Here is a 16,375-nt window from a genome sequence, read left to right on the forward strand (position 1 = left end):
GTCATAGTGTTACATATGAATAAGTGCATATAAATCAAAAACAAAGCTCATTGAGACATTGATAAGCGATTCAATAATCAATAAGAAGCAAATAAAGTAACATTACAGCTTAAACAAAGCAAAAAAACGAGGCACATAAGAGATCATCACAATCAGATAACCTGAGACCATAGGTAAAGTATCTACCTTCATAGAAAAAAGTAAACCCAGGTGAGTGACAAGATTCTTTGATGTGAGCATATATAAATGCCAATAACAGAAACATATGAGAAGAAAAAGCTTAGAAGAGTAGTAACATGCAGATGATTACCTTGACTGGTACTCGGTGCTCATGGCCCATGTGGTGCTGTTAATGTTAGAACCCTCCTGTTTGTTTTTTTCCATCTTGTGTTTTGCGGTCACGTGACCACCTGCCTTTTTATTCCAGCTCCGCCCTTCTGGCTGGGCTGGACTTCAGTGTTGTTTTGACTGTTTCTCTAGCCAGGTGCTTCGGTGCCTCATAAAAGAGGGGGTACTGTTAGAACCCTCCTGTTTGTTTTTTTCCATCTTGTGTTTTGCGGTCATGTGACCACCTGCCTTTATATTCCACCTCCGCCCTTTTGGCTGTGCTGGACTTCAGTGTTTGTCTCTCTAGCCAGGTGCTTCGGTGCCTTTCTCTGTCAGTTCGCTTGGTCCTTCTGGGACCTCTAGTACCTTTTTGTCAGTTTGTCTTTTTGTGTTCTGCAACAACTTCTCTGTTTCGGAGGTGTCCCATTTTTGTCCCAGCCCTTAGTTGTTTTAGGGACCCCTCCCTTTATGCTATAGGTCTTCGTTCAGACTAGCCAAGGACTAAGGCGGGTCTGTTCGCTAGGAACAGGCAGCCCGCTACATCATAGGGATTCAGCTTAGTCTTACTGTAGGGACAGCTTTCCCCTATCTTTCCTTAGTACATGTTGCAGATCATAACAGTTAATGCATGCGGTGCATGCCTGCATGTGAGGAAACAGTATTGCCATCCCCGTTAAATGCACATGTGAGGAGGCAGGGCAGAAGTACTTGTCATATCCGCTCTCTGTAAATGCGTTCCGTGTAAGGGAAATGACGTTACATTAAAGTGAAATAGAGGATTGGGTCCTATGCGGCAATGCGCATGCGCAATTTGCATTCCAGCAGAATCTCAGAGACGAAAGCACATGTAAATTGCCCAGAGCATAAGGGAGAAGAAAGACTAGGCATGTATGTATGGTGTGTACGTTCTATATATTGGTTATATGATATGAAGGAAAAGGAATAATTGTTAATAAATAAGAGAAGAGGGAGGAGCCTGTAGGCAAAGGGAGGGGGGAGGGAAGGAGAAGGTGAGAGCAGAGCAAGGGGAAGAAGGAGACAGTGTCCAGAGAAAACCAAAAAGAAGGTATAAAACAAATACCTCATGGATCCCTATGGTGCCTGTAATGAAAAAAATAAAAAGAAAGGAAATAAATGATAAAAATATACATACATTAGGTTACTAGTCTAGAATACAATATACTAGAATGTTAATAAAGCAATATATCCAGTCCATCTTAAATTATGTTGTATAATAAAGTGATATCATACAGTGATATATCATCGCAGATGCAAAAGTCTATACAGGCCCTCAGTATATGATATCATATTCATGATTAAGGCCATTTGGTTCCAATGTGTTAAGACGGAATATCCAAAAAGCTTCCCTTTCTTTTAATTTTAATATTCTATTACCACCCCGTCTGGGATGTGGTATTGTCTCTATTATTTGAAAGCGGAGTTGGGAAACATTATGTCCAGCTGACAAAAAATGGGCTGGAATGGGAAGAACCGTTCTTTTGCATCTTATGGTGGACTTATGTTGAGATATGCGGTCTAGGATATGTTGAGTAGTTTCACCGACATATCCGAGACCGCAAGGACATTTAATCATATAGACGGCAAAGGAGGAGTCACATGTATAAAATCCATGAATCGAGAATTTCTCACCAGTCCTAGGATGGGTAAAGTGGTCACCCTTGATGATGTTAGAGCACTGTGGACAGTGTAAACAAGGGAAAATAAATGCATAAAAGTGATCCGGAACCATTGGCCATTATTGGGCAGATCTTATCCAGATATTCCAGAATTTTTGTCACCCCCCCCTCATTTGTCACAAAAGGGCCCAGAATCTTAGGAACCGTGCATTTAATGGCGATGTCAATGCTGTTTCCTCACAAGCAGGAACGCACCGCATGCATTAACAGCACCACATGGGCCATGAGCACCGAGTACCAGTCAAGGTAATCATCCGCATGTTACTACTCTTCTAAGCTTTTTCTTCTCATATGTTTCTTTTTTTGCCATTTATATATGCTCACATCAAAGAATCTTGTCACTCACCTGGGTTTACTTTTTTCTATGAAGGTAGATACTTTACACATGGTCTCAGGTTATCTGATTGTGATGATATCTGATGTGCCTCGTTTTTTTGCTTTGTTTAACCCCTTAACAACCATGGGTCTTTCTGTTTTTGTGTTTTCATTTTTTGCTTCCCTTCTTCCTAGAGCCAGAACTTTTTTAATTTTAGTTCAATATGGCCATGTGAGGGCTTATTTTTTGCGGGACGAGTTGTACATTTAAACACCATCACTGGTTTTACCATATTGTGTGCTGGAAAACGGGAAAAAAATTCCAAGTGCGGTGAAATTGCAAAAAAAATGTAATTCCAAAGTTGTTTTTTGGGTCCTTTTTTTACCACGTTCACTGATTGCTAAAACTGACTGGCCATCATTATTCTCCAGGTCATTACGAGTTCGTAGACACCAAACATGTACAGGTTCTTTTTTATATAAGTGGTGAAAAAAAAATCCAAAGTTTGCTAAAACAACAACAAAAAAAAATGACGCCATTTTCCAAGACCCGTAGTGTCTCCATTTTTCGGGATCTGGGGCCGGGTGAGAGATTATTTTTTTGTGCGCCGGGCTGACGTTTTTATTGCAATGTTGCAGCGACCAAAAAAACATAAATCTGGCATTTAGAATTTTTTTCTCGTTACGCCGTTTACCTATCGGATTAATTCTTCTTTTATATTGATAGATCTGGCGATTCTGAACGCGGCGATACCAAATATGTGTATGTGGGTTTTTTTTTTAATTATTTTATTTTGAATGGGGCGAAAGGGGGGTGATTTAAATTTTTATATATTTTTTATTTTTTTAATATTTTTAAAAACATTTTTTTTACACTTACTGCCTGCTTCAATAGTCTCCATAGGAGACTAGAAGCAGCAGTTGTCTGATTGCTTTTACTGCATACAGGCGATGAGCAGATCGCTTGTATGCAGCAGAAATGCTCACTTGCTATGAGCGCCGACCACTAGGTGGCGCTCATAGCAATTGAGACATGACAACCACAGGCGTCTGCTGCAGACCCTGGGTTGTCATGCCCACCCATCGATGACCCGCGATCACGTGACGGGGTCACTGATGGGCGGGGCTTAGGACGCGCTTCCCGGAAGCGTGAGTTAAATGCCGCTGTCAGAGATTGACAGCGGCATTTAACATGTTAACAGCCGCGGGTGGATCGCGATTCCACCCGCGGCTGTTGCGGGCACATGTCAGCTGCAAGAATCAGCTGACATGTGCCCGGTTCAGTGCGGGATCAGCGCCAAAGCCCCCTCTGAACCGGCCTTTCCGACCAGGTGCGTACTATTACTGACCTGGTCGGAAAGGGGTTAAGCTGTAATGTTGCTTTATTTGCTTCTTATTGGTTATTGAATCGCTTATCAATGAGCTTTATTTTTGATTTATATGCACTTATTCATATGTAACACTATGACCCTATATCTGTATGTTTCTTATATTTAGATAACCTTGATAAAGGCATTAGCCGAAACGTTGGCAATTCTTGTTCCTTTGGGTCGCACTCAATAAACTTATTTTTTTGCATCAAAATTTTTTGTTTATTGTGCCGAAGGTATAGACTCTATAAACAGATAAATATAAGTTATGTCTACTGCATGAAGGAGAAGAAAAATGAAAGCGCAAAAATTAAAATCACTCGGTCTTAAAGGGGTGAATAACTTGACTTTAAGGCCAAGTTCCTAAATGCAAAAGCACTGTTTTTTTTCCAGTGTGCAGCAGATTTTCTGCATAAAAAATTTTGGCGGAAAAAAACTGTTTACACTGCTCGGGAACAAGGCCTAATAGATATAAACATACAAACACATCTCAGGTATATTACAGGAATTTTAGCTTTAGTTCGACTGAGTACTGCTTAATCAAATTATGTTATTATTATAATCATTTTGCAGGTTTAAATAAGACATTACGTTTATTAATCACCAGGTTATAAACAAGGGTATGATTTGAAATTACTGTTCCATTTAGTAATATTCTTTAAAGTGCCTTCCTCCTCCTTCACAGCAGCATACCACTGGCAATTCCAGAACATTATTTACTCCCATAATGGCTATTCAGTGGTTTGCAATCAGGAGTCTGAGATATGGAATCAGTAAATATACACTTTATTATATTATTATTTGCTTTCATTTGTTCTTATTTTTCTTTTTTCCTAGTTTATTTTATTCAGTTTGCAATTCCTTTCAAAAATTTGAATGAGATAATAATTGAAACGACTTTATTTTGAGGTGCTAAAAATACATTTTTTTTTCTTATGTGCAGATAGAACTTAAACCACATGGTAGAATGATAATGAATGCAAGGTATTTCCTGGAGCAATCAGGCAAGTACATTTTTTTTAAACCAATTTTTTCATAGCTTGTAAAAAAAAATGCTATAGAAAATCTTGAAATTCTCTTTCTATTCATTTCTATTATAAAACCACTTTGCTGGTGAAATGTTCAGTATTTTAAGCTGTTTTTTTTCTAAGTCAGATTTTAAAAAATGCATGTTGGAAAAAAATCAAAGTACATGACACTTCTTTGAAGCAGATCCTGATGGAAAACGTGTAAATCTGTCCAATCAAAAGGCTGCAAAAAGCTCTTTAGGAAACGAAAACTCCTCCAAAAACTCCTCAAAAAGGAGCGTTTTTCAAAGCAGTTTCCACCAGAAAACTCATTGTTTTTGTCCTCCTCCAGAAAACTGTTTATGCACATAGCTATAGGTATATACGGAATTCTGCTATTCCAATGACAATAATCAGTTAAAAGAAATTGGAGCTGGCCTTGTAATTGTAAGGACACAATTTACGTTGTTTTTATAAAATCATGTAATAAAATAGCCTTTTTGTGCGTTTTGCTAGATGGACAATATATTATCCTGTAGATTGCAGCATGCTTCTAACTATAGATTGGTAGGGGATAGCTCAAAGGCGTGATCTATCACTGTGTGTGCAGATCTGCATTGATTTCACAAACTGCTGGGTGTATTTATTTTTTTCTTGTAAAGTTCATCTGGAAACACTGTGTCACATAAAGACTACTGATGAGCGAGCGCTAAAATGCTCGGGTACTCGTTGCTCGGGTCGAGCAAATTGGATTACTCGGGTACTCGATCCGAGCAACGAGCCCAATGTAAGTCTATGGGAAACTCGAGCATTTTTCAGGCGGCTCCCCCCGGCAGTCTGCAGAGGGCCTAAAAATTGCCCAAATCGATGGGAACAGTGCTCAAATGACATGGTAACAGCATGGGGAAGACCCCTGGAAGCATCTCTGACTCCCAGATAACTGCTGTCAACAACGTGGTCAGAGTATTACGCCACTTTTACAAACTCACAATAAAACATACAAAAACGAAACCAAAATGAATTTTCCTGGGAAATATGTTAAGGAACATCCCTTCCAGGGTAATGACTTGTATATAAGGCAAAATAAATAACCAAAAGCAAAAATACTCCTCCACACCTTTGGCTATGTACACACGTAGCGTTTTTGATGCGCTTTTGAACTTTTGCATTGCTTTCAACCAAGACAAATGCATTCACCAGGAAATGTCATTTTAACATTTTACAACCTCATCTGGCCATGTGGTGTGTGACACATCATCAGACACATGCATACAGTGCTAAAAAAGACATGGGAACAGCATGAGGAAGACCTCTGGAAGCATCTATAACTCCCAGGTCACTGCCTAAAAGTGTGCCCATCATAAGTGATCCTTGGCACATGCGAATATGCCTCCCGCCATAAACCTGTCGTTGCAGACTTGCAACAATCACCGTCCACGTCCTTGTCCCACTGCAGCGTTCAGTTGTCCCTACCCCATTCCTTCGAATGCAAGCGCAAGTATGCAGGCAGCCACCCACCCACAGGCTGCAATACTATACTGCCAAACTTTTGACAGCTGCTTGCACTTGAAATGTGGCCTTTTAGGCTCGTGGAGGCGGAAGCTTTTCACAACCTCATGCCGGCGGCAGCCGGGTGTCCATACTCGGTCCCCAGCCGCCACTATATTTCCCGGTATCGCCTCCGCCTTCCACAAGCACGGGTCCCACAACATTACCTGTGCCCTCCCCAGTGCACTTACTGGGAAGGACCACCTAACCACAAACACGTGGACAGGTGAATGTGGCCAGGGACGGTACGGAGCCAGTCCACAACTTTTTTTGCTGACAGTTGTATTTAGCTCGGTGAAAGGACTGGCATAGAGGGAAACCGTATCTACCCTGCGTGTCATTTCTCCCAGAAAGTCCTGTAATTGAGCTTGTTGCAGAAGCAATGGCTGCCCGTCCAACATCAACTCGCACTTGTCGGTGGTGCTTTGACACACACATCTTTCTTTGCGCATTTAATTTCTTGAATACAGAGTTGGACAATGGCCTGATCTGTAATGCGTTTTGAGAAATAACATGCATAAGCATGGCCGATCCACATTAAAAAAGCAGCCATAGAGTGTCTAGGAACCTTCCCCCACACTTTTCTTAGCCAGGGCTGCTTTTCGGCAGGGTTGGAGAACCGGAGAACCGGAGACTCCTCCGGCGGACCCTGGCTTCTCCTTCAGGAGAGTTCATAGTGCCGAGGTGAGGCCATGATGATGATAGAGGTCACCATCTGCTTAGTTTTCTGTTACTTGGCATGCAAGTGCAAGCATGCAGCCAGCCACCCACCCACCCACAGGCCGCAACACTAAACTGCCAGATTTCTGGGCAACTCTTTGCACTTGAAATATGGCCTTTTAAGCTCGTGGAGGCGGAAGCTTTTCACAACCTCATGCCGGCGGTGGCCAGGTGTCGATACTCGGTCCCGAGCCGCCACTATATTTTGCAGTATCGCCTCCACCTTCCACAAGCACGGGTCCCACAACATTAACCGTGCCCTCCCCAGTGCACTTACTGGAAAGGACCGCCTAACCACAAACACGTGGACAGGTGAATGTGGCCAGGGACGGTACGGAGCCAGTCCACAACTTTTTTTGCTAAGAGATGTATTTAACTTGGTAAAAGGACTGGCATAAAGGGAAACCGTATCTACCCTGCATGTCATTTCTCCCAGGAAGTCCTCTAAAGCTGCTTGCACTTGAAATGTGGCCTGACCATTACTGCTGGTACTTTTCTGTGGGAATTTGCTTGCCTCCTACCAGCCTGGAATATTTCCAGCAAACTATGGTACTACGCCATGGTATTAGCACTGCCCCCAGTACCAGTAGCAAAGCCATCCCCAATTTCTTTCTCAGGAATTTTATTTGGCAGACTGAGTGGCAGCCCAAATACATTTTCTCACAAAGGAGCTGAAGATAGAGTGGCACTAGGTGCAAGTTTTTCCAGCCTGTTAGATATTAGAGGGTGAACGGCAGCACATTGGATCAGTGGTTAGCACTGAAGCCTTGCAGCGCTGGGATCCTGGGTTCAAATCCCAGCAAGGATAACATCTGCAAGGACTTTGTATGTTCTCCCCGTGTTTGCGTGTGTTTCCTCCTCAGTAAAAAAGCAGCCATAGAGTGTCCGGGAACCTTCCCACACACTTTTCTTAGCCAGGACTGCTTCTCGGCAGGGTTGGACGGTCCCACCAGAGAATCCTCTGGTGTGCCTTGGCTTCTACCTCAGGAGAGTTCATGATAGCGCTAACTTTGCAGCTGCTATGGGGCTCTTGAGCGGGGGAGAAAGGTTAGCCCTCAGAATCAAATACTCTGTTGGGCACAATGTTTTTCAACCTGCAACAGCTTCTCAGTGGGAGTTGTATTTCACCACAGCCATATTCTTTAGCTCGGTGAAAGGACTGGCATAGACGGAAACCGTATCTATCCCGGCTGTCATTTCTCCGTCACCAGGTTCCGCCCATTGTCACACACGACCATGCCTGGCTGTATGTTCAGCGGTGAGAGCCACAGATCAGGCTGCTGTGTTACAGCTTTCAACAACTCTACAGCGCTGGGCGATTTGTCAATTAAGCATTAAGCATGTTATCTTCAGCACAGCCTGTGGCCGCTTGGCCACGGCAGTGCTGCAGTGCTGTCAGCTTGTGACTGATGTGGTCATTTCGGAGATGGAGGAGGAGGTACATGAGCTGAACAATGTGATTACATTGAGGTTAAATTGGTGATGCTCTTTTTTATACTAAAGAAAGATCCTATTGTTTTGTTTTTTTTTTACGTTATTTTTTAAGACAAATGCATTCACCGGGAAATGTCATTTTAACATTTTACAACCATATCTGGCAATGTGGTGTGTGACACATCATCAGACACATCCTGTTTTATTTATGATGGAGGGACTCTGAAAGTCATAAAGCCTATTTTTATAGGGACATCAGATGGCCCTTACTATTCTTAAATGGCCAGCAGTCGGCCCTAGCTATTGTTAGAGAGCCATCAGCCGGCTATGCTTTGTTGTTCCCATTATTAACAAGTGGGTCTCCTATACCATTATTGCTTATCCAGTGACTGCAAGGGCTGCCAAAAATTTGGACGCAACCCAATACCCCATTGAAGAGACATAGAGTAGGTCTCAGTAAAAAAAATGGTCCCATTATAAAGGAGCGGGTCTCCTATAGTGGTAATGCCCATGCGGTGACTGCAAGGGCTGCCAAAATTTGGGAAAAACCCCACTAAGAATTTAAAGACACACGGAGCAGGGCCACAGTAACAAGGTACGACATGTTCCCATTAGAAAGGAGAGAGTCTGCAATACAGTTATAGGGTATGCAGTGAGTCCAACGGCTGACCAATTTTGGGAAAAACCCCACTAAGAATTTAAAGACACACGGAGCAGGGCCACAGTAACAAGGTACGACATGTTCCCATTTGAAAAGAGAGAGTCTGCTATACAGTTATAGGGTATGCAGTGAGTCCAACGGCTGACCAGTTTTAGGAAAAACCCCACTAAGAATTTAAAGACACACGGAGCAGGGCCACAGTAACAAGGTACGACATGTTCCCATTAGAAAGGAGAGAGTCTGCTATATGTTGCGCCCCCGGGGGCCTTATTGATTGGGGACAGTATATATATATATCACGGTGGCTGGCTCAGGGCGGACAGTGCACAAAAGGGGTAGCGATTACTAACAAAGTTCAGAGAAATTCGTGACGCCACCTGTGGTGTCTGATGAAGGTCACCAGCGCTGCAGCAGTCGTCTGAGGCAGGTGACAAGGCAGCTAAAGATGGTACAGCTCCCCACAGGTGGAGCGGGCCTCAGGGCAGTATAGATAGATAGATGGTGGGTGCGCTGAGCGTTGTTGTGCAGGTAGAGAATGCAGCAGGAGTAACGGACAGAGGCAGGGGATTTTGCTTCATTACCTTTACTGGTACAGCTGGTAGATACGGTCCAGGGTACTCTAGGTGAAGGGCGCACTTTTGGTCTTCTCCCCAGGGAGCAGGTATAAGGCCTACTGATCAGTGTCTGCCTCTGTGTAAGCTCCTGGCCAGCCTGCAACTGTGCCTAGCTTATGTGTCTTGCTTTTTCTACTCCACCTGTTGCTCTGAAGTAGGACCTCCGGTTGGTAACCACTTTCCCTGGACGTCGGGGCCTTCGTGGTTCCTGGTCCTGTATGTGTCTAGCTTCAGGTTTGCAGGGACTTGTAGTCCTCCTGGGATTCCGGTTATCCCTACTGGGTGTAAAGGGTCCCTGTAGGCTCGGACCCGGTGTCCGGTATATATACTGGGGTGAGCCTGGTATGCTCCTCTGCCCCCTTTTTGTCACTCATTCCTCTCGCATTCGGCCATGCTCGGGGCCCTCACTAGGCTTCAGTGCTGCTGGAGGCCTAGCTTGCCTCACACAGCAGCCTAAGTGCTGCTCTCACTCTGAGCACACTGTAAACTTTCTGTAGACTCCACAGCCTGGCTCCACCTTCCCTTTATATATCCCTATCAGGGCTCCCTCTGCTGCTATGAGGTGGAAGGTGGAGGTGTTTGCATGTAGTGAGGGCCTCTTGTGGAGAAATCCATCCATGCACAGCAGGGTGCCACATTCCCCCCTAGTAAAACTCAGTACTCCAGGACTGAAGCATTTTGTAAAACAAAGGTTACAACAATAATAATAACAACAAAAATAAGGTTACAGCAAGTCCCGTAACCTGGTGTCCTTTTCACCAAAAGTAGATAAGTAGCATGAGGGACCCGTCCGAAAACCCTCAACGTAGGCCCTGGGCATGGCTGCAGGGCATAAGTGATCCAGGGGATGGACCACGTCTTCGGCCACGCCAAACGGGTTTTTGTTCAGTGGTCATTTACAAGGCACTCCAGGGAGTGCAACTATTTACAGGACAGTTTTTGGGCTGCTCATAGTCCTCAGCCACAGAGTCTTTGTACCCTTACGAGTAACTAAATGCAATGCTAAGTGTCCATGTCACATAAATTTTTCATTCCAAACACATCAATAATTAAATACATGAAAATTTCACAATTATAACATACCCGAGGGGCTACTATTTATACTGTAGGCATTCCTATTTATTCACTAAACCTAACAGGGGCCTGGCCTTTGGTGCTACGTGTGGATCTACGTAGTACGGGAGTGTGGGTGGTTTCTGTGTTTGTTACCCTGTCAGTTCTATATGTGGGTAGGTTGTAATACTGCCTTAACCTCTCCATGGGACTGGCAAGTGTACCATTGGCTGGGCCTTCTTGCTCTGCTCCAACCGGGGATCCTTCTTCCGGGGATTCTTCTTGAGCAGGCTCTTCTGGAGCACTTATAAGTTCTTCTTGCTGTGGGGTGTCTTCTGGCTGTTGGAAGAAGGGGATCATAGGTATTATCACCCCTCCTCCTATTTGGGGCCAATCTGCCGGGAAATCTCCCAATTCAGTGTGGAGTACTTCTTCCTCAGGGGCTTTAGCAGACCTGGGCACAACTTCAGGTGGTCTCTTGATACCACTGCAGTTGTTCTTCCTCCGTCCTTGGTAATTAGACAGGTCTTCCTGATATCAAATCTTGACTTTAACACAGTGTAGGGTTCTCTCTCCCACTGGTCATGAAGTTTGTGGTTTCTCCTTTTCCTCTTTAACACCACTTCTCCTGGTGTGAAGGGCTCTGCGGGGGCACTTTTATCGTAGTGGGCTTCCTGCTTGTTTCTTACCCTATTCAGACTGTCTTCGACACAGGCTTGTACCCTCCTGTACTGTTCCTGTCTGGTCGTGTCCCAGTCCTCAGTGGACATATCTGCTTCGGGTTCTACTACACCAAGCTCCAGGTCCATGGGCAACTTTCCGGGTCTTGCTCGCATGAGATATGCTGGAGTACAATTGGTGGAACTCACAGGTATGTGGTTGTACAGATCTACCAGATCAGGTAGTAGGTCTGGCCACTGATTTCTCTCCTCTAGTGGTAAGGTTTTCAGCAGATCGATGACGATGTTATTCATCTTTTCACAGAGACCATTGGTTTGGGGGTGGTACGGTGTAGTCCGGATCTTTTTACACCCGTACAGATGACAGAACTCCTTGAACAATTCAGCTTCAAAGGCTGAGCCTTGATCTGTCAGCACCTGCTCCGGGTATCCATGGGGCCTGCAGAAGTACGCCTGAAACGTCTTTGCCGCAGTTTCTGCCGTCAGATCCTTGACGGGGGCTACCACCAGGAACTGGGAGTAATGATCCACCATGGTCAGGACATAGGAATATCCTGACCTGCTGGGTGACAGCTTGACATGATCCAGGGCCACGATCTCCAAGGGTCGAGTTGTCTTGATGGGTTGCAGGAGTGCCTTCTGGCTGCTGTAGTCTTTCCTTCTGAGGCTACAGGGTCCACAGTCTCGGCACCATCTCTCTATGGAGCTCCGCATTCCAACCCAGTAAAACCGACCTTTTAGCAGGGTTTCTAGCTTCTTCCAGCCTAAGTGCCCCCCTTGATCGTGGTAGGCCTCCAACACCATCTGGATGTTCGTCCTGGGCACTACAATCGGCCACACCATCTCATGGGTCCTCGGGTTGACGTACCTTCGGCACAGCTTCTCCCTATAGATGAACAGCCGGCTTCTCTCCTTCCACAATTGCTTGGCTTGTAGAGACGCTTCCTTCTCCAGGGAGGAACCTTCCTGGGTTATCAATTCTTTAATACGGCTAACAACTGGGTCGCTGTCCTTTGTCTCTTTCCAGCTGTGGTGAAGCAAAGGGTTTAGCATCTTACCGCGATACCTCCTGGAGGCTCATTGCTCGTGGACCATTCCATTATGGTGGAAGGCAGGTAGCTCAATCTCTTCCAGGTCATCCACTTCTTCAGTGTCCGACTGGTGAGGCATCCTGGACAGGGCATCGGCGTTGGCGTTCTTGCGGCCCGCCAGGTACTTAATAGTGAATTGGTTGTTTGACAGCCGAGCCATCCATCGTTGTTCCATGGCTCCTAACTTGGCTGTTTCCAGACGAGTCAAAGGGTTATTATCTGTGTAGGTAGTGAACTTACTGGAGGCTAGGTAGGGCTTGAGCCGCTCAGTGATGGCCCAGACCAGGACCAGGAACTCCAACTTGAAGCTGCTATAGTTCTCTGGGTCCCTCTCGGTCGGGCGGAGCTTCCTGCTTGCATAGGCGATCACCTTCTCTCGGCCATTCTGCTTCTGACTCAGTACAGCTCCTAATCCTTCATTGCTGGCATCTGTGTACAGCAGGAACGGTTGGCTGTAGTCAGGGTAGGCCAGGATCTCTTCGCTGGTCAGGATCTCCTTCATCACCTCAAAGGATTCAGCTTGCTCCTTGCCCCACTGGAACAGGGGGTTTCTGCCTCTCCCGGACTGTCCTTCCAGGAGATCTTGCCTCCGGTAATACCAGACTAGTCCCAGGAACTGACGTACCTCCTTGAGGCTCTTCGGCTCCGGCCATTTCTGGATGGCAGTGACCTTCTCCGGGTCTGGTGCTACTCCCTCTGGACTGACGATGTGCCCCAGGTACTGTACCTTTCGCTTGAGCAGGTGGCACTTTGAGGGCTTCAGCTTCGTCCCATACCGGGACAGCAACTCAAATACCTCTGGCAGGTGCTTCAAGTGGTCCTCATACGTTCTGGAGTACACTATCATGTCATCCAGGTATAGTAGTACAATCTCGAAGTTGTGGTGTCCCAAGCCGCACTCCATCAATCTCTGGAACGTTCCGGGGGCGTTGCAGAGTCCAAACGGCATACTATTGAACTCGCAGAGTCCCATCGGGGTGGTGAAGGCCGTCTTCTCCCGATCCTCCTCAGCAACAGCTACTTGCCAGTATCCACTAGTGAGGTCAAGGGTGGAGAAGTAATTTGCAGACTTTAAGGCAGCCAGGGATTCCTCTATACGTGGTAAAGGGTAGGCATCTTTATGTGTAATGCGATTTACTTGTCTGTAATCTACACACATTCTCATGCTTCCGTCCTTTTTCCTGACTAGAACTAGGGGAGCAGCCCAGGGACTACAACTATCCCTTACTACCCCTGCCTTCTTCATGTCATGCAACATCTCCTTCGCCTTCTGGTAGTGTGCTGGTGGTATAGGCCTGTAACATTCTTTGATGGGTGGATGGTCACCTGTGGGTATATGGTGTTGTACCCCTTTAATCCTCCCAAAGTCAAGTGGGTGTTTACTGAATACCTGCTCGTATTCCTGAACCACCCGGTGTACACCCTGCTTCTGATGGTCAGGAGTGGTGTCTGTCCCAACATGGAGCTGTTGACACCAATCCTCCACCTGGGTTGCCGGGTCATTATCCTCCACTTCGTCTGGTGAGGTTAAGGAATCTGCCGTGTGTATGGAGTTGTTATTTACTGTGTACAGTTTGCCAACAGTGGCATAGCGTGGTAATCTAACCTCGTCCTCCCCATAGTTTAGGAGGCTTATGGGCACCCTCCCATTGCGTACATCCACTACCCCTCTGGCAGTCAAGAGTGTAGGTCTATGCTCCGAGCTAAGGGGCTCTACTACCGCCTGGTAGCTCCGTCCTTTGAGACCTATTGCTGCTCTACACCAAATCAGCATTTCACTCATTGGGGGAATCACAATGGGTATCGGGTCTGTCACCCGTACATTACCAATTTCACCACCTGATAGTTTTACCTGTTGCTGGTACATAAGGGCTCAGATCTCTTCCTGGAGCACCCTCCTCTGCCGTGGTCTGGCGGTGTCAGCCATCTGTTGGAGCAAGAACAACACTTCTCCCAAACAGTTACTAACAATATTTGTGCCATGTACCATATACAATTCTGTATCATCAGGATTAGTCTTTACTACAATTAGTCCCTGGTCCTTCAGTTCCACTCTTCCCACCTTTACTGCCACATCCTTAACCCCGACTAGGTTAAGGGGAAGGCCATTGGAGGCATATACGGAAAGGTTTGGAGCTGGCGGGCTCAGTTCATCTATGGAGCAAAACCTTTTGTAGAGGACATCAGGCATAATGGTTACCTGAGATCCTGTGTCCAGCAGGGCAGGTGTCGAGATGCCGTCCAGCACAATGGACAGGAAAGGTCTTCCTCCCACGTACCGGCGGTACCAGTTTGTTGGACCTGGTTGGTCTACTCCTGGGTGTCGGCCCTCGGCCCCAGGGTTTCCTCGTTTAAAGGACACCTCCGCGTGGTGTGGCCTGCTTTATGGCAGCGGTAACAGATGAAGTCTTCTGGAGGGTGGCGTTGGTCGTTGGTCCTCCCACGGGGTGGCGTTGTCCCCCCCCGGGGTGGTGTTGTCCTCCTACGGGTTGGCGTTGTCCTTCTTCTTCTTCTCATCTAGGGGACATCCTCAGGGCTGTCCGCTAGCAAGATCCTTCCTTCCGGCTCAGGCTCCATCTGTAGCTGCAGGGTGCTCATGACAGTGGCCAGGGTTTTACTTAGCTGGCGCACCTCAGAGCGTAGGCTGTCCAGCTCGCTAGGGGGCACTGTTTGCATCCTTGTTTCGGCGGTTAGTGAAGGAGCAGTGGGTGCTGCAGGCACTGGGGTGGCCTCACCCTGGTAACGCTGGATAGCAGTGTCTGCAGTTTCCAGGGGCTGCAGCCCCTTTATAGCTATGTTCTTAAGGGTGTCAAATGTGGCATCTGGATGGTCTAAGGCCCACCACCATACAGTTCTGCTCTCTTCTTGAGACTTTAACCCCCGGATGAACTTTCCGTCAGCATTTTATTTTCATCATGGATGCTGGCTGGACTAACATGTTTCAGGGACCTCAGGGCCTCCTGTAAGCACCAGGCATAGTCCCGGATACTGTCCTCAGGTTTTTGGACACAATGGTAGAACCTTATCCGGAGATCTATTTCAGTGCGGTTTTCAAACGCGGTTTGCAGTCTTTTAAAGATAGTGGACACTGATTCTTGGTCTGCGGCTGGCCAGGTTTCAATTTCTCGCTCAGCGGCACCAGTCAATTGTCCTAACACTACAGCGGCTCTCTGCTTACCAGTAACAGAATACATGTCCAGTACGCCGCATATCTTCCTCTTGAATCCGGACAGTGTGTCTGGTTTGCCGTTATACTGAGGGAACCACTTCGCTCCCGGGATATACAGCAGGGCCATAGGTATGACAGGGGTTACAGGCCCTGCTGGCGGAGCGGCTGCTTCAGCCTGCTCAGCGCTGAGCGCAAGTGAGACATCGGGGCCGTTAACCGGTATTCCGGCACTCTGCTGGGCTTCGGACATCGTTCCGCCCCCCCCTAGTGAACCGGAGCCTACCTTCTGAACTTTTCTTTTAGGTAGGCCGCAGCTCCGCGGATGACGGTCTTCTTTCAGGACCTTGCGTCGCTCGCTTCTGACGTGAGGGCGTCCTTCCGACTCCTTCCAGGACCTGACGCTTCCTGGTTCCTCGTCAGGGGCGGGGCGTGTCCTCGACTTCGCGCGCTTCCAGCAATTACGCCCCTCTTCTTCCCGCGCGGCGACCCAAAAATGGCGGATAATGGCGGGAAACAACAGCAATTGGCGGGAAAAATCTTCACCACGGTATGACTTACAGTCTTTTAAGGCGCACAGTACCCGGTGGCAACGGGCACGCAACGCTGTTCGTGACGCCAGTTGGGATGTCGCGCCCCCGGGGGCCTTACTGTTTTGGGACAGTATATATATATCACGGTGGCTGGCCCAG

At 46.7% G+C, this 16,375-nt stretch overlaps 1 protein-coding gene across 2 annotated transcripts in view; it reads left to right on the top strand.

Annotated features, from left to right (window-relative positions):
• PRKCQ (protein kinase C theta) overlaps positions 1 to 16,375 on the top strand; it is a 242,426-nt gene that overhangs the window by 113,939 nt on the left and 112,112 nt on the right. For both annotated transcript variants that reach the window (XM_073652454.1, XM_073652453.1), the window contains one exon: positions 4,653 to 4,713. In XM_073652454.1, the coding sequence (XP_073508555.1) occupies positions 4,653 to 4,713 (61 nt within the window). The remainder of the gene's footprint in view (positions 1 to 4,652; positions 4,714 to 16,375) is intronic.

Source organism: Phyllobates terribilis, unplaced genomic scaffold, assembly GCF_046119375.1.
Source record: "Phyllobates terribilis strain yellow unplaced genomic scaffold, ASM4611937v1 Scaffold_11__3_contigs__length_659146591, whole genome shotgun sequence".
Taxonomy (NCBI): domain Eukaryota; kingdom Metazoa; phylum Chordata; class Amphibia; order Anura; family Dendrobatidae; genus Phyllobates; species Phyllobates terribilis.